General features: G+C 38.1%; 2 protein-coding genes across 3 annotated transcripts; both read right to left on the reverse strand.

Annotated features, from left to right (window-relative positions):
* Positions 1-1,701: 1,701 nt before the first annotated feature.
* On the reverse strand, positions 1,702-13,751 carry cers3a (ceramide synthase 3a). 2 transcript variants are annotated; one of them, XM_062443431.1, is made up of 11 exons: positions 13,655-13,751; positions 11,272-11,445; positions 10,770-10,887; positions 8,968-9,086; positions 8,782-8,839; positions 8,566-8,616; positions 5,863-5,955; positions 5,469-5,597; positions 4,747-4,853; positions 3,307-3,460; positions 1,702-2,777 (listed from the first exon to the last, which is right to left on the reverse strand). In XM_062443431.1, exons 2-11 carry the CDS (start codon positions 11,442-11,444, stop codon positions 2,562-2,564), a joined length of 1,218 nt encoding a protein of 405 aa, XP_062299415.1. In that variant the 5' UTR covers position 11,445; positions 13,655-13,751; the 3' UTR covers positions 1,702-2,561. The 2 variants fall into 2 exon arrangements, with proteins under 2 accessions (XP_062299415.1, XP_062299492.1); XM_062443508.1 differs by having other exon boundaries at positions 11,272-11,451; positions 13,655-13,737.
* Positions 13,752-15,420: 1,669 nt separating this feature from the next.
* lins1 (lines homolog 1) lies at positions 15,421-22,782 on the reverse strand. Its single transcript, XM_062419095.1, has 6 exons — positions 22,430-22,782; positions 22,254-22,343; positions 18,736-18,868; positions 17,417-18,028; positions 16,415-16,598; positions 15,421-16,294 (listed from the first exon to the last, which is right to left on the reverse strand). The coding sequence occupies exons 1-6, from the start codon at positions 22,766-22,768 to the stop codon at positions 15,490-15,492; spliced, it is 2,163 nt and encodes a 720-aa protein (XP_062275079.1). The 5' UTR covers positions 22,769-22,782; the 3' UTR covers positions 15,421-15,489.
* Positions 22,783-23,829: the final 1,047 nt, after the last annotated feature.

Consider the following 23,829-nt stretch of genomic DNA (forward strand, 5'->3'; position numbering starts at 1 on the left):
TACTTTTCTTTTCTTTTTTTTCCTTTTCCAAGTTGAGGACAAATTGCCACTACATCATCATTGTGCGTGTGTATTTGTTCATCTGCTGGAAAGTGCAATAGTGTGACTAATTGTCCTATTCCACCATCTAGTGGAGTCTCAGCTGCTTGGGTCAAATTTGAGTTTAAAAAAAAAACACATTTTTCTGAAATAACTGTTGTAGTACGATTATCAGGTGACCCTTGTCGTGTAGCATGATTTTGGTCATCCTACACTGTATAATATTAACACTATTGACGATATTTCAAAATAAAATTCCCCAAAAATATGAAAACTTTTTTTTTTCCAGAAATAACTGTTGTAGTATGATTATCAGGTGACCCTTGTTGTGTAGCATGATTTTGGTCATCCTACACTGTATAATATTAACGCTATTGACGATTTTTCACAATAAAATTCCCCAAAAATATACAAAAAGATTTTTTATGAAATAACTGTTGTAGTGTGATTATCAGGTGACCGTTGGTGTGTGGAGTGAATTTGGTGAGACTACAGTGAATAAAAGTGGAGATGAATATTTTTTGCTTTGGTACTGCACTTTGTAGACGGTCCCTAAGCGCTCGCCTCTCCGCCCGCAACGCATAGAGAGCAATATATTTCCTGCAGCCTGGATGACGACTCGTTTTGGCGAAAATGAGTTTGTAGTCAATAGTCTACCTTACTACGATAGGAAAGAGGCATTTTTTATGTTTTAACAATGTTTCGTTTATGAGCTATTGATCGCTGAAGTTCGAATCTGCCAATCTCTTTCTAACTTTACCCACGTTTATGACTTTACTTATATTGCCCTAATACGCCGTCATAAACAAGAGATCTAGTGTGGTTGTGAAATATAAAAGTGGTTTTCTCTTGTGGTTTATGTTTGGCTGCAGATGTATTGCTGGTCTTATTGTCACATTTAAAAATGTATCCCTGATCACACTCAGTGCATCAGCATTCAGACTGAGCCTCCTCTATAACTTGACAGAGATAAGCAGGGTGAGGGGAACATCTTATGGACAACAGTGGCATTACAAAAAAAGGTTTGGTGTCAGTTGTATGAATCATAAAAATGGGTAATCATCAATTAATCAATATTTATTTATATAGCTCCAGATCACAACAATGGTTGTCTACTACTTGTTATTTGTCAAAATTATGACTCTTTGTAAAACATGCTGGACTTGATGGAATTATATTTAAAGTAAGCTGAAAGGAACATAAAGGATGAATGCATTTCCCATAACAGCACCAACTTCATTCTGCTCTGTGATACTGACTCTTTCTTAACAGAAAAGTAACATTTAAAGTCAACATCAACACTCAGGCCCTCAAAGATTTGTTTTACACACAATAGACGTACTAACTTGTCTTTGTTTGTGTATTTTGCATAAAAATTATTTGTACATCTAAAAAATATTATTGCCTCCGGTCTTTGTGATAATCTAGGCTTAACACATCCTGCAGTCCATTCCATAAAGAAGGTTCAAGAAACGTTAAAAAGAGTGTCAAGTTAAGACAATAAAGTTTCATTCAGTGTTGACCATTAATTAATAATAATACAAATACTACTACTACTGATAATAATAATAATAATCATAATACATTTTATTTATAAAGACTTACATTTAATTAATGATGATAAAGTGGTGGAGTGTAAAAGTGTATCAGGCTGCAGCTTTATTACATTTTTAATCTGATGGGGGGGACACAGATGAAAAATGAATTAAAGATTTCAAATATATAAGGACCAAAGACATAGAGACATGACTGATTCAGAAATAGTATGTTTGGTGATTTACACTTGAAGAGGTGTTGAAGTTAAAATACAGTAGATTTTAAATTACATTTAAATTACAAAACATTGCAGATTTAATGAAAAGATATTCACTGGAACATCCCATTTTGTGGGAGGAAGGCACTCCTGGAAGGCCACTGACAGACAGTGTAGTGCTAAATATAGACTTTTTTTTACACTTGACCATAGTACACAAATGTGAGCATGGTAATATAAAAGCCCCACCCCGATCCCCACCTGTCTAACCCCACCCCAGCCCCCTAATCATCTGGAGATGTCTATGGTGTTACTGGATCACATTAAATTCCCTGTGACCATAAATAAGCAAAGCGAGTGATATAAAAGCCATGGCTGAAATAAAAGCCAGCAGGACTTGATGGATGAAACAGTGAGCTGAAGCAGCTGGATGGACGCTCCACAGTGCACCAGCTCTGCACTTCACAAACAATATGGAACAAATTAGATGTGATGATGAGCAGACAGTGGGGCTTGTGTTGTTGTGTGCTTGTTGGTTCAATGCACTCCTTTACCCTGCAGGGCTGTAGAGGGAAGTGCTGCTACTGACTACATTGTGAGGAGAAACAGAGAAAATCTGTCCGAAGTGAGAACAGTAACGCTTATTTGGGCATTGGTAGTGTTCAAGCATCTGAGGGAATAAATCACACATTTTGCATATTTTTTCAGTTCATATTGGATGAAATGTATTTAGCAACTGTCCTATTTCTCACATCTTCAGCTTTACTGATCATACTGAGCGTGATTCAGTCTTTGGCTGGCAGATGTGCTCTGGTGGGGACAAGCATCCAAGGCAGCCATTCTGCTCCTCCTTCTCATCAAATGCCAATCCATTGCCAAGTTTGTGCTGTCCTTTCCCTTCATCCTCTGTCAGGCTGCTCTCGCTCTCATTCTCCTCCTCCTCCTCCTCCTCCTCTTCATTGTCACTTCTCTCATCTCCGGTAAGCTGTGGTGTAAGAAAGAGAGAAATAGAGGCAGAGAAGCAGATATTTAAAGTTATAATCAGGCTAGCTCCAACATACATCACTTCCCTCCCAGAGAGCTGATGTCATCCAATAAATTGCTCCTTTCCATGCTAAACAGCTGTTAGAGGTGCAAAGGTAATTTTTCAGTGATGGGGCCCAAATTGTGGTATAGCCTCCCTTCAATGTTTGATCACCTCCCACCATCGAATGTCCTAAATCAAGGCTAAAGACCCATTTGTATTCTTTGGCTTACTAGGTGTGTTTATATGTTGTTGTGTGATTGTCTGTATGCCATTCATAACTGTTACATACTGCCCTGCTTGCTCTCTAAAGCACTTTGGTAAACCACTCCTTTTTTAACCGTGCCATATAAATAAACTGTCTTGACTTGACTTGATTATGAAAAGAGTGGAAATGGACTAAAACTTGCCAAATGACTATTTTACACTAATCCATAAAGATGTGGAAATACTAGTAAAATGACAGAAGCTTCTTACTGAACAGACTTACAGTGCCAAACACGAATTTCCTGATCATGCAGAGAATGAGGTAGGCCCAGAATATGTGCAGACAGAGGAGGACCACCAACATCACATTGAAGAAGTAGTAGCCAAAGAAGGCGGGATAGCGTTGAACGGGGTAGACCCAGGTACAGTGGATCAGCCTGAAATACACCACACAATACAAAACAATGAGTTTAAGTAACATTTAAGTATGGATAAACATTTCAATCTGTCTATTAGCTCTATCTCTTAGTGTCTCGGCTAGTTTAAGACCGATGCAGTTGTCATTTTCCCATCTATCAACAATGTTGTTTAAATAGCAAATGCACCTGTGCCCGTCTGTGCGCTCATGGGTGTGTTGGTCTCAAACTGAGGTGTGGTCATGCGCATTGTTGCGCAATGACCAACAAAAACCAGGTCAGAAATCAATGGCATGTAACTGAAAACATACCTTTATAGCCTGGCTTTTGTTTAGGTTTTATTGATAGGTTTTATTGTATTCTATAGTTTAGTTTAATATTTAGCCTATTTATTGTATCATTTTAGTTCTTTATATTATTTCCTCGCATTAATGCAAACTTTTTAATTCTGGTTTGAATTTATTTTTATTAAGTCGCCATCTTTTAATTATTAGTATTAGTATTAATATTATTACTTTTATTATTTTTGAAATGAACTTTGTATTTTATTTATGTATTTAACTATTTAATTTGAGCTCATTTTATTTATTTGGTTTTAACCACACTCTGGAGTAAGATAGTGCTTCAGTAGGCTTCTTTCTTTGTGTATGCATGTGTTATTTGTGAGAGAAAGTGTGTGTGTGTGTGTGTGTGTGTGTGTGTGTGTGTGTGTGTGCGTGCGTGCGTGCGTGCGTGCGTGCGTGCGTGCGTGCGTGCGTGCGTGCGTGCGTGCGGGTGTGTGTGTGTGTGTGTGTGTGTGTGTGTGTGTGTGTGTGTGTGTGTGTGTGTGTGTGTGTGGCTTTTGGTTCTGTTTCTGATTTGTTTTGCTTGCTTTTATTGCATAAAGCACTTGGTGCTACATTTTATTATGACGAAAAAAAACAAACATTTTAAAGAGAACCAAAACTGTAATTAAAAGATAAACAATGAAAACTAATAAATGAACAGGATATTAAACTGGAGGTCTTCTTCCTCCTCGGGTTCACAGTCAAGAAGCACCATTACATCTATGTGGTTCTGTGGTGTGTTTCTAAATACACTTGCACATCTGCTATGGATTGTTAAAATAGGTCCCTATTGACTGCAGTAACACTTCCTCCAGTATGTGTGTAAACAACCTTATCTGTTGGTTTAATGGTTATTTCAGCTCAACTGAGCTCACATTCAAGCTGTGTCAAGTGTTCACTGCATGAAGAAATTATAATCGTCTTTAGAGTCTGTATCATTTGGTATATTCACACTCACACACATATCGCTCATTAGCTTACCAAAACGGGAAGATGATCAGGCGTGTAACCAGAAAGACTATGGCAAACAGAACAAAAAGAGTATTGCAGGTTTTCTCCCATTTTGCATAGTTGAACAATTTGGCAGACTAAAAGAAAAAGAAGTTGTATAGTTAGTCAACGACATTCAAAAACATAGAACAAAATTTGAAGTGACTTACCTAAATGTGTGGATGATTCCACCACACATTTAAACATGTAAACCCAATGTTTGCACCAATACAGAAAGTAGTGTCCTTTTATCTAGAGAAGCAGAGAGTGAGGATGGTGGATGGGAGTGTAAGCATCCACCTTCACACAGCTGTGTCCCATTCATATCAACAATGAATGGTTTGCTTATTTGAACTGTAACTGTCACCACATTCTTTTGCTAACTTTAACCAAATGTTAAAGCTGCCTGAACCGAACCACATTTATTCCTCACAGCCTAACCCTTAAGCGCTGTACTGTATGTTTCATGCGTCACTATTGATGAAAGAAAAAATGTCCCCCCTCCAGTGAAAAATGTGTTTTTCTTCCTATTTACATAGATTGTGGGTTTTTCAGTGAGAAAAAAAGGATTAATAAGCAGAGATTTTAACATGGTAATGGAGTATTTTTATATATTTGGGTTTTTTTTAAGTGTTGTTTAGACAGGTTGTAATCAGGGGATTTTTCATCCAGTATCAACATTCTATCAAGTGATCAGGTTTGCTGTGACTGACCTCAAGTAAAACATCGGAGGCATCATGGACAAGCATGACTAGTGTTCCTATACGAATGTAGTTGACACACCACGAAAACGACAGGAGGACCAGGGTGGCCAAGTGGTGGATGATTTGCTCCTGAAAGTCCTGAAGGAAGAACAAAATAAAAATCATTGTGATTCAAATAAAGGGGGAACGGTACATCTCAATTCCTCGCATCTTTTCCTTGTGTCTTAGTCGCTCCCACTGAAGATGCATAGAGAGAGGACACGTGGAAATACAAACATAATATATCGAAACTTCACATTTCTTCTTGAGTGACAAACAATTTTGAAGTATTTATACAATAGTAAGCAGAGATGGAGGAGATTGAGCCAAGCGGAAGTTTTGGCCCCTAACAACAACCACTCACCTTTCTCTTGACATCAAAGGCAACGCTGAAAAGAAGAGAGCCATAGAAGCTCATCTCCAAGATATAGTACCAGTACTGAGACTCCAGCATAGACTGCAGACAGAAACAGAGACAAAGTCATAGAGATGGTCATGTAACATGAAGCTACAGTGAATCTCAGTCACACAGACAAAAAGTGTGTCCCTTAAGGTTGTGTTCTTTTTCCTAACCCATTTAGCTGGAAGGAAGAAACTGTAAATTTATCTATTACTCTGAGACATCATCTTCCACTCCATTTTTCAAAGGCAAGTACAGGCTGATAATGAAGCAATGGAATCTTACATACTCTCACCACACAGACAGACAGACAGACAGACAGACACACAGACAGACAGACAGACAGACAGACAGACAGACAGACAGACAGACAGACAGACAGACAGACAGACAGACAGACAGACAGACAGACAGACAGACAGTAAGTAAGTAAGTAAATTAAAAAGATGATTATTTTACTAAACTATTAGAAATAATCAGGCGATAATTAAACTTAAAAAGAAAACGTAAAATTGAAGAAATTTGAACTTAAATTGTAAAATAATAAATAATTTATAATAATAAATGTAAAGTGAAAAAAGTGAAATTTGAAATGCAAAGGTTAAATAGAAATGCTCTAGCTGAAAGCTTAAATTGTAACGATGAAAGAAAGAGTAGTTGTTGAGCTGAGTCTGTCTTACTCATTGATCCTTTATCTGTCCAGTCCACAGTACTATCTGATTGGTTACATGCCACGAGCACTAGCTTATCAAATCTGAAGGCTGTGCAAGCTACTGTGCAAAGAGAGGCGTACAGTATGTAAACTGGGGCATTTCTGTTGAGTGAGCAGATCTTTGTTTCTAAGGTAAGGCAGCAGATAATACTGAAGGTGCAATAAACATCACAGTTTTTAAATATCGACTACAGCAAAAAAAGAAGTACTACCAGCTAAATGTACTCGTATCATTTGAAAATCATACTGTGACTAGTATATTAAAGTACATTATTAATACTTCTAAGTAGCTGCAAAAGCAGCATTTCACTGTTGCTGCTCAAGTTTAAACTCATTTGAAAATGCATTGTGGGGGTCATGAGATAAATCTGAGGGGTTATGAGATGACAGATTGGGTAGGAAAGAAGAAAAAAGTGCTTCTTCTCATCTTTAACAATGTTTTTTAATTTATAAACTAAATTTTAATCTGAAAAGTAATTAAAGCTTTAAATAAAGTTGAGTAGAAAGTACAATTTCCTTCTTAAATTTAATGGAACAGAAGTATAAAATAGCATCAAATTGAAATACTCAAGTAAAGTACAAGTACCTTAAAATTGTACATAAGTACAGTACGTGATGGCTTTAATAAAAAGCCATATGTTAAAATTGTGCTTTCTAAATTTTCAGAGATTTAAATTTTTACCTCAAATGCATTCATTCATTTTTCTTTACTTCTTATCCCCTAGAGGGTCACGGGGAGCTGGAAATAGTCTCAGCTGACATTGGGCAAGCGGCACGCTACACCCTGGACAGGTCGCCAGTCAATCACAGGGCTAACATATATAGAGACAGACACACACTCACATTCACACCTATGGGTCATTTATAGTCAACATTTAACCTGCATGTTTTTGGTAAGTGGAGTACCCAGAGAGAACCCACACAGGCACAGGGAAAACACACAAACTCCACACAGAAGGATTCAACACTGTAGTGGAGAGTTCCTTCAGCGACAGACTCCTTCACTCAAAGTGTGTGAAGGAGCGATATCGCACTCGCAGGTTAACTGTCAAACATGGAGGAGGAAGCGTGATGGTCTGGGGCTGTTTTGCTGGATCCAGGGTCGGTGACTTGTACAGAGTGAGAGGCACCCTGAACCAAAACGGCTACCACAGCATTTTGCAGCACCATGCAGTACCCTCTGTTATGCACGTAGTTGGTCAGGGGTTCATCCTACAGCAAGATAATGACCCAAAACATAAGTCCAAGCTATGCCAGAACTACCGTAGGAAAAAAGAACAAGATGGTAAGCTTGAAAACATGGAGTCTCCAGACTTAAACCCCATCGAGCTGGTTCGGGATGAACTGGACAGAAAAGTGAAAGCAAAGCAACCTACCAAAGTAAAGTAAAGTACCAAAGTACCACACATTTATGGGAACTTCTGCAACAGAGTTGGGAAGAACTTTCTGAAGAATATTTGATTTCCATTGTGCTCAAGTGTGTTCAGCTGTTATATCTGCCTAAGGTGGCTACTTTGATGAGTCAAAAGTTTAGAATACATTTTGGTTTATAAATGGATTCCATGATGTCTTTTTTTAACCTCAAATGTTTATTTGTTCTTTGCTTTCATTTCAGAGTACAATGACACATTAAACTGCATCATTTTCAATAAAAAACTGGAAAAATTGGGGTGTTCTAAAACTTTTGACCGGTAGTGTATAAAAGTATGTTTAAGATGTGGACAAAAAACTTTTTTTTTTAAGTTCCCAGTGTATTAATATAGCTGGGGCAGTTTGGAAGATTTCAATTGGAAGACAAACAAACAGTAACACACTAAATTAGAATAAGAGGAAAAAAAGAAAACTTATACTAAACAAGATATGGTCAGACAAAAAAGAAAAAAGAAAAATTAAATGTTTTTTAAAAATTGTTATAGATTCTTGGTGAATGTATATGATGGTTATTATGTACAAACCTGCTTTGGAAAGTCAGTCCATACTTCCTGCATGTCATAGAACCACTCTTTCTGGAATTACATAGAGAGGAAATCTTATCATATTTGTACAGTTTTCTACAGTGTAGAAAAGTCAAGTTTTTAGATAAGATACAATGTAGAGCCACACCCACGAGGCTGCTAGTGACTTTAATTTAATCACAGCTGCCTCAAGTTCAAATCATATCAGTGACTCACATCGTAAAGCGCTGCTATTCCTCCAATGAACGCCAACAGGTAGAAGATAAACCTCCAGCTGTAGAGAGCAGAGGTGAAACATGTATAGACTATAACTATTTGAGGTATTGCATTATTATTATCACACACAGACACACACACATACAGACACACACACACACACACACACACACACAGAGTTGTGACCTGGCCTCTCGGAACTTCTTCACAACTCCAGGACGGTCCTGACTGCGTCTTTTTCTGAACCAGCGCTCAACTTGTCTCACTGACAGACTACTTTTCTTTGAGAGCCCATCAATGTCTGCCTGGAAAGGAGTAAAGGTACGCACATTAAACACACAAGCAATTTTGGTTGTCAGTAATGAATATTTTCACTACCCAAAAATCCAATAGCACAAGTATTCCTCACCAACACTGGAAAACTGGTCTGAGCTCATGTTGGAAACAATAATTAGCTCTGCATTACTTGAGGCGCCACAATAGACAGTTTGGATATGAACGTCAATATCACCTTTCATTGCACTTCCTTATAGGTACTTCAAATCATGCGTGAAACTGGATTTGAGTAAAACCTGTCTGACACCTCATTTGGTCCTCTGACATATGTGTGGTAAAACACAATTCAGTCACACACTACAAGACTGAAAAACAGCTTCTTCCCCCAAGTTGTTAAACTCATGAACACGAGTTGTGGCCTACTGTTACAACAAGCATTGCTACTGTTAGCAACTTTATTGCTCTTATAGATTATCAATATTTTATTTATGTCTTAAATTGTTTTTAATTGTCTTAAATGTTGTTATGGCTAAGGGAGTGATATCTACATTTCATTATATTGTTGTCTGACCCTCAATATAATGATAATAAACCTACTAAACTTAAACTTAAAAAAACGTAATCATATGTGTATATAATCATATGTCAGGTCTGCAGATGTCAGCATTAAAGCAGAATATATTACATATATACTGTATGTGGTTTTTGTTGTTTTTATATTTATAGTTATTTATATTTATTTATCCCAGTGAAGTTAACTGTTTCAGTGCACTGATGTCATTTTACACATTCAAGTTTATTGTTAAACTGTAAAATATCAGGCCCTCATTACATATATTTGTAAAAAGTGTTTAATAATCACATTTGAGGGATCATTGCAAAAACTATTTGTTTATGTATATATTCTGTATATGGGTCAATGACGTATAAGGATTTTCAACAACTCAATTTTAAATAATAAAAACAAGCATATCTAATGCAGTAGTTCAAACATTCAGAATGTTGTGTACCAGACAATTCATATTACAATGTGAAAGTGATTTTAGTGGTTTTGTCAAGATTAATTGGCACTGGCCTTAAAAAAAGTCATGTGGTGCGACCATGATTCATCTTGAAATATCTTATAGAAATAAAAGATCATCATTTACAAAAATAAAAAAAAAATGCAAATACTTTGTTTCCAAACACGTTATATTACTGAAAAAAAGATGTGAAGCATGTTAAGTAAATTAATTTATTTCAAGATGAATCATGGTCGCACCACATGACTTTTTTTTTAAGGCCAGTGCCAATTAATCTTGAAAAACCCACTAAAATCACTTAATTTCAAATTTATAATATGAACTTTCAGGTACACAACATTCTGAATGTTTGAACTACTGCATTAGATATGCTTGTTTGTATCATTCTAAAATTGAGTTGTTGCACATCCTTATACGTCATTGACCCATATATAAGATTATCAGCTGATATATCGATATGAGAATTTTTTTTATTCCCAATATCATCATCGGCCCAAATAATCCAGTACAGGTCGTGCCCTAGTTATCAGTAGCTGTAAGGTAGGATGGAAAAACAGAAAATAAGATTGTAAAACAACTGACATTGGGAATTGAGATGTGAACCGTGTAGTTAACAGTGATGTGTGAGCAGTACTGATATTCAAACTGTTTCTGGTCACATGACTGATATTTGAATGGGACTTTGCTTACCTGAGCAGGACGTCTGCACTGAGCAGTGTAGTACAGTTCCAAGATGGGATTGCTGTCTGCTTTCAGATGAATTCTTTGCTTGATCCCAGCAGAGGCAGCGAGTGGTGTTGCTATCCAGCTGACAAACAGCACCAGAAAGGGTTCAGTTCTAATTGGATACATACTCTATCTAATTATGAGGAGGAGTTCAGGATGGATGAGATGCAGTTTGATTTATTATGTTTATTTCAATAAAAAAATAAAAAAAATAGAACTATTTGAAAAGCAGAGCTCACATCCTGGAACCTCGGAGTGATTAAGGTTTAGGCAACTCAAAGCACTTAGGGGGTTAGGGAAAGATGGTAGGTTTGATAAACACTGTCAAATTCAACAACAAATCATTTTTCAGTATTTAGCTTTAACTTGCTAAAACAAAAGACCTATCTTTTAAACTGTATTATACTGTCCAATCCTACAAAGGAATGAATGATACACTATTGGTAAAGTATAATGGGGAGCTTACCTTTCAAACAGGAATCTGATGAGTAAGAAGGCAAAGGCATAGGGGACAGTGACATAGAGATGTGAGGCTTTAGCATAGACGCGGCCCTCCTTGTCCTCTAGGTCGGCCCACGTCAGATTCACCGGCAGCCAGATTCTGTCCCACCAGAACCAATCATACATCACGTTGAACATCCTTCACCTTAACAGAGCCACCGGGTCACAGAAACACAAGAGGATACATTGTGATAGGGTAACTACCAACAGACACGCAGCTAATATCTAGGACCGGATTATGATTGTGGAATTGTGGAGAAACAAGAAGGTAATAAACGGATATCCAAGGAATACGTTTCAAAATATCTTTTAATAATTATAAATGATTACACCATAACGAGAAATTACTCCACAAATGATAAGCTACAGTATTAGTTTCGCTGTGAGATAAGATTCTATAAAGATGCTATAGTTACTGTAGCGTAAGTAACGTTCTATTTCCAAAACAAATATTGACCCAGTGATCCCTCCCTTATTCTCAACATCGCTCCACACCTAGTTTAACAGCCCTACTCTCAAACACAGAGACCAACAGACATATAGTGAAAGGATAAGAAAAAAGGACAATGAAAGCCTGCGCTGCAACCTAGCAACACATCACAGAATATCACAAAGCAGTTTATAATGGAGTCAATATGTGGTTGGTGTGTGTGTGTGTGTGTGTCTGTGTGTGTGTGTGTGTGTGTTCAGTTTGGAGGTAAAGTAACATAGAGGCACTGGGCTGACTCAAGCTGACAAGAAGTCAGTTATTCAGTCTCCCACTCATTCTAAAGACCCCACACAACAGGAGGACAAACAGGACTACTGCACAAAACAACAGTATCAGTATTAAAATCACCTGTAGTAATGTTTGTTGTCAGTTGTAATGTTGTGTTGTCAGTAATTGTTGGCAAGGCAAGGCAAAGGTATTTATAAAGCAACTCCAACAAGGCATAGCAGCACATCAGACATGTATTTTGGCCCTAAACCATTCAGTGCTTTGTCAATCAACACGAGTATTTAAAAGTTCATTCTTTTACAGACTGGAAGCCAATGTAAAGATCTGAGAGCTGGAGTGATACGATCCACTTAATTGGTCTTAGTGAGGCAGCATTTTAAATGAGTTGTAGCTATCTGATAGTGAAGGCAATGTTACAGTAGTCAAGTCTACTGAAGATAATATCAGTTCTTAACCAGGGAGGGGGTTTTCACATTGATTTTTGTATTTCTTGCTCACATTTTGTAATTTGAGATTCTTGTCTTTCTTTGAAGTTCCTCCTCAAAAGCTGCGAACACTTTTATCCCAGTCAACAGACACCTATCATTTCACCTTACTGTACACCACAGTACCTCCAAGTTTTAGAGGAAATGTAAGAATTGATTTCTTGGTGAAGGAGTGCCTGTGGTCCCTTAACCCTTTTTTATTTTCCTGATTCAAAGTCATGTCATGACACTAACAGACAATAATATAATCTCCAATCTCCAATCAGTCCCACCCAAAAGGTGTAGGTGTGTGTGTGTGTGTGTGGATGGGGGGGGGAGGGCTTTTTGTGGTCACATTACAGCATAACCATTTTCTACTCAGTGATGTGCATAACAAAACCTGTCCAGCCCGCATGTTGGACAGACAACTCAAAACATCAACAGTGTGATGTGATGTGCACAGAGGTGGACCTTAAAGTAAATATACATAGCAACTTGTAAACTCAAAATTTTGTACATGAAACAGATGTTTTTTATCTGCAATGTAACTACGGCCATTAGATGTCAGCTGACCAATATGAGAGACAAACACGGAAAGTCTCACTTAGAGGAAAAATTGAAGTAAAGTTACTGTAATGACAAACACTGAATAATCAATCAATAAAAATAGCTGACAGGTTTCTCATTAACTCATTAGCTTTATATGTACGCCTTAAACACACAGCTCCTGACCGGTGCCTTAACTTGTGCTTGGAGAAGCATGAACAAAGATCTGGCTCCAGTTACAGTACTAGTCATTTCACCTTTACATACTGTGCTCGCTGGCCCTACGATACAGCTTCTTGAAACAGTCAAACTGCTCTCAAACATTTAAATGTCCACTTCTTGTTCAGAACCCACATCTCACTGGATCTTTGTCTTGATCTTAACAAGAACCTGTTTCATCTCAAGTCAGCCATGACAAAGCCAACAGAGCCTGAGAGCAAACTTCACTAACTGTAAGATCTTCATGGATTAAACCTTCAACCTTCATCATCAGCACCAGAGACACATTTATATCCTTATAGAAAGCAAAAAAAAAAAAATCTCACTTTGTCATATTAAAGCTCAAAACAAGGCAATCACATTCAAAGGGCATAAAGCACAGGGTCAACACAGAGGCTTACCTTTACTGTAAGTGCCAACCAGATAGAGCAGGTGAGAGCTGTTGTTTCCACAGTGGCTGCTTACTGTTTGCAAAGGGAAAAACATGGATGGTAAAAATCCTCTATTCCCCCGCTACAACAGATAGCCAGTCACTCTCTCTTTGTTTGACATTCTTTACGGTCACGCCCAGAACGGCCACAATAACCTGGGAACAGTTTTTTTTTGTCCTCCAGGAAGTAGAGGTAGGCTAGCGGATTGCCACAACATACACAAGCTTTTTTTTTTTTTTGTCCCTGCCCTCAAGGGATCCAATAACCTTCTTTGTACTGTGTTCCTGATAAAGTATAAAAGCAAGTTCTTCTATATATATATATATATATATATATATATATATATATATATATATATATATATATATATATATATATATATATATATATATATATATATATATATATATATATATATATATATATATATATATATATATATATATATATATATTAGCACTGGCAAAATGGCAAACCAGTGGATAAACTATCACCTCCAGAAAAAAAAACCTTACAAACCTATTATTGGACTCTACTTGTGGGTGTTATTACCTGTTTTCTGCACTTCTCCTAATAGGTTCATACACTACAAAGATTTAACGAATTAATAAAGAGCTACATTTATATATTGCACTAATTTTGCAGGGAGGATGTTGGGGTGGACATACAAGAAGCAGGACTGTGGCACCAGAGACCATGATTCACATTCTGAGTCCTGCGTGTCTTTAGGTTTAGACAGCAAAAGCACTTTTGTTCAGGTTAGTGAATAATACAATAATATAATAATGATATACAACCATAAAAAGTTTCATAATTATGTAGTCACTATCAGCTGATGACTTCAGATATTTTGGCAGAAAGAACAAAAAACTGTATGTTGTTGCTGAATATTTCACTCATGCATGAATCTTGCCAAATACATTAAGGAACTACTTTTTTTGGAGGATTTATGAATTATTATTGTGCAAAACTCCAACATGAAACCGCATTGGACTGCATTTTTTTGTTTTGGTATTACTTTGCAATTGCTCCCATTAAAAAGGACCCACACAAATTATACTGTTAGTAATGCAAGAGACTTGTGTTACAGAATTGTTTCATTAAGCTTTATGTATCAGATGAGCCATTATACTGTATATGAAACACCTTTTTCTTTTTTTAAACGTTCTAAACCCAGTTAACTGACTTAAATCTTTATATTTTTGTTAATGACTGTCTTGTTGTACTCCATTCATGCCAGGGGTCTTGAAAATCTTCTAAAATGAAAAGTCATTATTTTTGTATTTTGAGGGGAAAAGTGCTGATTTTCATTTCATACATGAAATCCAAACATGTGAGTAAAATGCTTCAATCTGGATGTGACATTTGGTTTTTATTTGATATTAATTACTCATGGGGATGCCACATTTGGTTTAAAAAAAGTATTAAAATGTAATATAGAAAAATGAGGTACAGGATAATACTTTTTATTGAACTAAATCAAACACATTTTATGAAATAATTGGAAATCCCTTACCCCCAAACACACCACTCAGAACTGTGACCAAGGGAAAGGTTTGCTCAGAATTAGGAATCATTGACATATGATGTTTCTCAGTTTCATCAGAAGCTATATAACACAGTAGATCAAACATCTACAGCTCCATACAGAAACTATGGGCTTGGACTTGAGCCAGCAAAATCCTGGAGTGTCTCTGGACCCAAAGACCCAAAAACCACCTTCACTATGACCAATTTTGATGTAACAACAGTCCCGACTCACAAGTCAGAATTAAAAACAAATAACATAAATGTATCTTTATCATTTATTGACTTGTGAAAGGATGTGACTCTTGGGAACACTTCTCTAGTTGTGCTAAGAGCTTTAGGAGAGAGGATGGGTTGTATGGGAAAAGTTTCTTGGTCTGTAGCCTGGTCACCACTTTTCTGAGCTCTGACAGACAGAACACTGCTCTGGCTGATGCTTCACAGAACACCTTTCCTGAATGTTCACTCTGTACCACAGACGGTGGCGACCCTCTCGGTCTTCTTTCCAGTGATGAGTTAGGGTCACTCGGTGCATCTGTTGAGTCAGATGTCAAATATTGTGTTTGTCTGATAGAACCTGGTGGTCTACATTTATCCTGTCTGAAGTCCCAGTCACTAAATCTACTTTGCTTACATACAGACACCTCTGGTCCCATCAGCCTTTGACAGGTTTCCTCTGAAACCTCCATGTTATCAGGATCAGACTCGTCAGAGCTGTCATAGTCTACAAGGCGAAGCCCCGGAGCCATGGGCTGGAAACGAAAGCCGGATTCCACTCGATCTCGGCAAGACCCGGTTCCTGTCTTCCGTTCATATGTCAGCCCAGACCCAGTAGCATCACAAGAAACGGTCGGTGACATTCTTTGGCATGCAGCAGCAAAACCCTGCCAGTCAGCACCGAGGTACTTAAGGTACCGCACAAAGTAGTCCAGAAAGCAGGTTTCTGTGGAAATGAGAAAATCGAGGAGGATGCTGTGGTCGAAGGATATGCTCTGGAGCAGAAGCAGGAAGTGGCAGTGAGGGTTGCAGCCAGAGACGCAAGCTCCTGCCAGCACTGCAAAGTCATCCAATCCAGAACACAGTCTGCAGGGAGAGATAAGAAGTTCATTGTCAGTTCAGTCTGCTAAAGCCAAAAAAAAAAAGAAAAGAGAGAAAGAAAGAAAGAAAGAAAAGTACACTATTTGCGCTGTGTATCTGTTGTACCTGTGATGGAGGAATATGGTGAGCAAAGCTTTGGCTGCTTCCATCATGTCATCATCCTGTTCTCCAAACAGCACACTGACCAAGCAGCAGCAGTGAATGTCCTCAGTCTGCTGGACACTGCACCGTCTCAGGAAGCCCCACATAGTCTGTAGATACCCATTATCCTCTGTGGCACCATGCAGTCCTGCTGGAACAGGACAGAGGTAGGGTATGAAGCATCTACACCCTTCGGGTCATCTGGGATAGACTTACTCACTGTTCCCATGGTTAGAAAATAAGCAAGAAAAAGCAACCTTTTTTTTTCTATGCCCACCTGTGAAGCAACCTTCCTGAATACCTGAGATCAGTCAAAACTCTCATTTAAATCAGGGCTTGTTTAATGCAGATGGAAGATTGAAAATTTGATACCTGTTCAACCTTTTTTTTTTTTTTTAATTTTTTCAAATTTTATTTAAACATTGGCTCAAACAACACCAGGGCTGTAGCCATAACTACATCTACAGCTTCTATGTGAATCACCACTCTATTGTGGACATCACTTTCACTCACCTTTTCTATTAATGATATTATGCTATTTGTAGTTCTAAATGTAATGTTTTTTATTTTATAGAATTGTTTCTTTCTTTTCTCTTCATTTTTATTGTACTGTCCCTGCCAAATAAATCTTAAATAAAATAAAATAATTTAAGTATGCAAAAATAGAGGTATCATATTTGATTTATTTATGTGGCTCAGGAGGTAGAGCGGTTGTCCACCAATTGACAGATCAGCGGTTTGATTCCCGGCTCCTCCAGTCCACATGTCGTTTGTCCTTGGGCAAGATACTTAACCCCAAATTGCTCCCAATGGCTGTGTCAACAGTGTATGTATGTCTGTGAGTGTTAGTCTCAAAGCGCTTTGAGTGGTCATGAAGACTAAAATAGAGCTGTATTAGTACAGTCCATTTACCAGTTATTATACAGTACAGTGTGCCCCTGTTGTGATTGTTACATGGATTCTCACCTGATCCATCAGCTGTTTGGATGTGAATCTCAAGGGACTTGAGAAGAAGCAGGCAGATGGCTCTCAACATCACACAGTCTGGTTTCTGACTTTCACCACCTTTGCCCAGATTATTCCCCCCAAAGAAAGGGGTAGACTCCACTTGAACACAATGTAACCAATCAGCACCAACTGCCTGTAACACACTCTGAGCCAGCATACTCATATCAGAGGTGAAGTGTTCATGCTTCAGCCCAGTAGACAACACTTCTCCTAAAGCCCAATCCTCTCCAGCCTTCTGAAGCACGGCTCTCTTCAGTAGCAGCAGCACTCGCTTTTTGACAAAATGCTCCGACGAGCTGCTGCTGACTATTGTCAGGAATGCCGAGGAGTGAATGTGTGTAAGTCGCTGACTCCGCAGACAGACTCCAGCTCCACATATTACACCGGATGCCGTCAGAACCTCCAGTAGGTCTAAGAGGAGGCAGAATGTTGTACCCCAGTGTGTGCTGCGGGTCAGATCCACTGAACACTGAGTTACCTCCTCTCTCTCTACAGGAAGAAACTTTGAGCATAAAGCACAAAGGCTGGAGTCAAAGGCTGCCAGGACTTTCACAAGAATCTGTGATCTCTCTGGAAGAAAGAAGATGCATTTAAAATGAGAGATTATAAACATGACAAGATTCACACTGTTAGCACCATAGTGGGCATCACTCACTAGCTTACACACAATTTTATGTGCTACCATTTTAGTAACTAAAGTACTACAAAGTTCTTCCCACTCCAGAAAATCCAATAAGTAGGTACTGTATGTGGGATCATAAATAATAAAGATCTATGAGTGTGAAAGGACCAAAAATATCCTGCACTTTGTAGGAAGTTCCCTGATGAAGGTCTGAGGACCAAAGTGTTGTTAATAAAGCTTCATTTGTGAAGCAACATGCCTCCGGTAGCAGCTTCTATAATGTGACAATTTTCTTTATTTTCATCAGGAGCATTTTTAACAGAGGGCATTGCGACATGTCACAGTAGGAAAAGGACAGGTGTTAATAAAAGTAATGGTGGGTGAATTCATTTATTTGCTTCAGTTTCAGGGTTGTGGTATTGTGCATGCATCACACCTGTGCTTTTTCCTACTTCTTCAAGTCATTCTGACTGTCTGCTGTGAAAGAAAGGCCTGTTTAAAACTCAATTGGTCTTTTGTTGCTCTGACAAAAAAAAGACATTTTGAAGACATGTCAGAGACTGGGCAGCTCAACAAAAAAGTTGCATGAAGAATACTGAAAAGAAAATTGACAGATTCTTCTCATACTGTGTGTGCAAAACGAACAGGTTTTTACCTCCATAAGCTCCCTTAAGAAGTCTTTTTAAGACTTCAGTCAGTGACCACAGACAGGCATCCAGTTCAGTACAGACGGGTGAGCTATGAAATGCCTGCACACACTTCTGCTGCCAGGCAGGACTAACCGTACCCTGAGAAAATGAAAGAATGCAGTATATTGTAAATGTTAGATCATAGTACAGTAGTATCATGTGTCAGTGTGTCAGTATCGTATGCTGCTACAGTATATGGCACTGGTATTGGACAAATAATCACTGGTCTATGGTCTATGTCTTGTTCTTCAGGTTCTGCGGTCTAGCGTATCAAATTTAGACTAAAGTGGTGGATGTAGTGGACACCACATTAAAGTGCCTAGTCTCAACTATAATTTCAGTAGGTTTACATTGATGTAGAAAGAACAATGTGGGAGATATAGCCCTTTCAAAAGTAATTGGGCACTTGGCTACTAAATGTTTGTTGGGCAGCTGTGTGTGTTTCAGTGTTAGTTCAACACAAAAGAGCTCACATGTGGCTAAGAGTCCTACAAATAGCCTTAGTTAGCCAACAGCAAACAAAGCACTTCACTTCACTTTCTTAAAGACGGTTCCTCTGTGATCCACATGACTTTTCTGGTCAGCCAGTAAGTAAACAACCAGCATTTTATTTTAGCTGTTTAACAACCTGTCAGCACCAGTACCAAACCCATCATTTTATAAAGTACTGGACATCAAGTTAAGCCCAAGTGACATGTTTTCCCAGATGAATGGTGTTCTACAGGCCCTGGTCAGCCTTTATAACAGACCACACAGCTAAGCTGGTACAATTTGGTTCCAGAATATTGTGTAACAGTAAAGCTCCATCAACCACACTGCACAGACAAGAGTTACATGGCTACAATAAGAAATCACAAACACACAGCATAACAGTCACGTACTGATTGACTGGGGGTGCTCAGTAGTTTAAGGTCTGTATTGCAGTAGGGGGAAAGCTGTTGAGTTAGTTTGTCCTAGACAGCAGTAATTAGCTCTTCCTGAAGGGTAACAGCTGGAACAAAAGCTGAGCTGGATGAGTGTTGGTTTTTGATAAAGGGATTGTATTGCCGAACCTATTAACAATCCTGACTGGAGTCTTTTGTGATATTGGCTGTCTGAACCGTTGTACCAGACCTTTATAGATCATGTGAGGATACTTTGAATTATTGCTTCACCCTGAATTTCTTGATGAGTTCATATATGGTTGTTTTTATTATGTGTTCTGTGTTGAGGTCCCATTTGACTGTATTGCAGATGTGGGCACCAAGAAATTTGAACGAGGCAGTGATGGATATGGGGTTGCCTATGATTATAATGAGGGTTTTGCAGTGTGGTTTGTGATTGAAGAAGTCAATGATAGGTTTGTGAATTGTGGATCGACAGAGCTGCACTTACACATAGAGTACATCATGGAGGTAACTAAATCTATCCAAAAAAATTCCCTCCAGAGCATGTGGGCATCATTGCTGACGTCCACACTGGACTTAACGCATCTCTACTCAAAGGTGCCGACCACGTATTGAAGAGCTAAGGACTGGATGCTTTGTGACGAGTCTGTTACCACTACAGTCACAGATTCACTACAGAGGGGTGCAGCTGCGCTAATTATCAAACAATGAAAATAAATGATTTTATAATAATAAATGATAATTAAAAAATTAAAATTAAAATGTGACGGGCTATAATAGATTATGACATCATTTTTACAGCTCTGTCCGTCAAAATGATGCACAATGAAAAAGTCTAATGCAATCACTGCCTGGCATGATATTATCAGCGATGATACACAGACTGAACTTTCTCATTAGTTTAAGAACTCAATCATCAGACTATAGTAAAATGATTTCATTGCCAAAATGTAATCATCCCAGGCAAGTTATTTAAATTCTATGTTCCTACAGTGTGGAAAAGAGGACTTGAGTAAAATTCAACAAATTCATCAGACCACATTACATCCTTCAGTAGGACATCCATCCTAAACATACAGCCATAGCTTTTCAGGGTGAAGAGATGGAAAATCCTCGACTGGCCAAATCAGTCTGATCTCAATCCCACTGAGCAACTGGTTTGTTACATAGAACCATCTGAGAAGTTGCTCTTGGAAACGGTTTGGAAAAGTGCAGTTACGTTCAGAAAATACTGGTGACTGGATGTACCATCTGTCTATCACGGGCTATCGCTTCTTGCTGTTGTCAAACCTAAACCACACTCATCGCTGCCACTGTGGAGGCAGAATCGTCCACATCGCATCTAAAAATCTTTCATTTTTGTTGTTGACACCTCTAGTTTTAGTAATAGAGCCTATGTTAAGATGTTAGGTGGTTAGCAGTGGCGGCTGGCCAATAGAGGGCGATAGGGAGCCGCCCTCCCTAGTGTTTTTGATTTTTATTTTAAAAATAAAAAAATTAAAATGAACAATAATCACTTATTTTAAGTAAATTGTGTGTTTAAATTCGCAACAACATATCATATATAAAATATAAATCATAATTTTCTGAGAAAAAAGCTCCCTACTGAGTGGCTGGGGCGACAGAAAAATCGGCCAGTCAGTGCAGCAGCCAGCCAATTACTGACTAGAGATTCGCACATAGCAACAGGAATTTATCCAATCAGCGTCATCGATTCTGATGCCTTAAGGGCGATAAAGATATCGCCCCAAGGCAAGTTTGCAGCCGCAGGTGATAGTGGGATTTCTGGTGACATTGCTGCTGTGATGTGATGTCTCTGCCACAAGGGGGCACTGCTGTAACAGTCAACAGCTTTGTGTGTAAAAAAAAAAGTTATTTGTTTCCAATTTGGTTCTAAACTTGTGTTTGTGCAATATTATTTATGTTTTGTATAGGAATGCCTCAAGTTATTAATATTGCCATTAAATAATTACTATTTCACAGAGCACTGGTATCCAGCCGTTTATGTTCAATTGTTTTGGGATGGTTATTGAAACTGAGTTAATAGGCTATATGCACAGCTCCACTACTTCCTGAACTCAATACAGCTCCTTTATTTTCCTATCTTACATTATTGGACAAACTGATTAATCCAGGTGTGTCTGACCGTTGTTGTTTTCACTAGTGAGGTCAGACACACCTGGATTAATCAGTTTGTCCAATAATGTAAGACAGGAAATAAAGGAGCTGTATTGAGTTCAGGAAGTAGTGTAGCTGTGCATAAAGTTCATAAAGCACAGCCCCATCTAGAATATTTTTCACCAGCCGCCACTGGTTGTTAGGATGTTTTGTGTTGACTGCTTATATTGTATACAAGGAACGGTGATGGCTGACTTGATGATTTTTGTAAAAAGTTTTCATAAGGTAAAAAAAAGTGTTTAAATTCATGATTTTAATATAAAAGTTGGTGATGGGTTAGCTAAATGTTTTTGCAATAAAGAAAGTTTATCAGTAAGTGTTTAACAACAGATTGCACATAAAAATTAAGTAAATATTTACCCTAATTTAGCTAAAACATCAGGGCTTCTAAAATCCAGACTACAGCCGTGGGTACTCACAGATTTGTGGAGCTCATAGAAAACATAAGTTGATACACTCTTTGCTGTCAGATGAGAGATAATCTGCTCCTCAGCCTGGAACTGATGAACCTGTGGGATAGTGGGATCTTTAGATGTCACAATAGAAAATATGTTTTTGTGTTTTTACTCAGTCCGAGGGAACTCGGGGCACTCACAAGCTGTGACATCAGATCCATCTCCTCAAACAACACCCTCAGGATCTCTACGCAGTATAACGTGACCTGCGGGGTCAGGCTCTGTGCCGTCAGGCTGGAGATCATCTTCTTCACCAAAGTGAGACTGATGCAGGTCAGCTCCACGCTCTTGTCATAGCAATCCTCTCTGTCATCTCCGGTCAACCGTCCACACACTCCTGCATATATCACACTCGCCAGATCCGCAACACATTGACTGGGACATGATCCGCTCTGAAAACATCTGTATGCAGCTGTAAGGCAATCTGAGCGCGCTGTCATGTCTATGACAGAATTCCCGCGGCTCCCGGAGTCCTCCATGATGCTTCTGCTTCCGTGTGATTCCCTGCCATGTGATACACACGGAAGCAGTACTATAACAAATAGTTCCAGAATCTACGTCAAGTCACCGAGAAGTAAAAAGGGTAAGACCGGATGTGTACTTCTCTGACCTTCAAAATAAGTCAAATAATTATCCAGTGAAATCAAATCATACCAAATAGTATTTTTTTTTGTCATTGTTATTTCTTTTACATTTTCATTTCTGAGGGACTTCTTTAAAGGTTTGGACAATTCTGAAATGTCATAAAAGAATGAAAACATTATTTTGTTTCTATGATTCAGATTGTGCTTTTTTAGAATGGGAGCATGAATAAAAGATGTGTTAGATAAATCCCTGACATGGTTTTATTTATTCTGTTCTCCTTCACTTTTGGAGCTGGATACAATAGATGGGAGGTAAACCCTTTAGTATTCAGATCAGCAGAGAGGATCAGCAAGACATCTAGTCAGAGAGCAGCATATGACATTGCTGAATTGTTCCTACCATTTTTTTACGGATCTCAAACAATCTAACCACTTTAACTTCACATAATGTTAAAAAATAAGATCTCTGCAGGGTTACCAGGTTTGTGTGATAAATGACTGGTGTAGAATCTAAAGTTTTTATAGTTTGAACTTTCCAAATTTCACAGAATTGAAAATGACTTCACTGGACAAAACTTTATTATTACAGAAATTAGGTATTGTTACCTAATTTGCGGATGCTGCTCAGACTGTTGTTTTATTAAATAATTAATCAAAATAAAACTGAACAGGAAGTTTACCCAGGCAGCTGTGTATCTGTCTGTATCTATATATCAGTGCTAACCAGTGATCTCCAAACAATGTGCTGATAAGAAAGGAATGCAGCTTTTGTGATGTAGAAACACTTAGTGAGAAATTAGTAAAGACAGAGATCATCAATGTCTTCTATCTTATTTTACTCCTTATGGAGAAATTCAAATGTACGTTCAATTTAAACATTCACATTACACTAAATTTCATTTCATAACATGAGATATCTAAAAAAAAAAAAAAAACATTTCTCAGAGATGCTGTGT

Source organism: Scomber scombrus, chromosome 1 (genome assembly GCF_963691925.1).
Source record: "Scomber scombrus chromosome 1, fScoSco1.1, whole genome shotgun sequence".
In the NCBI taxonomy this organism is placed as follows: domain Eukaryota; kingdom Metazoa; phylum Chordata; class Actinopteri; order Scombriformes; family Scombridae; genus Scomber; species Scomber scombrus.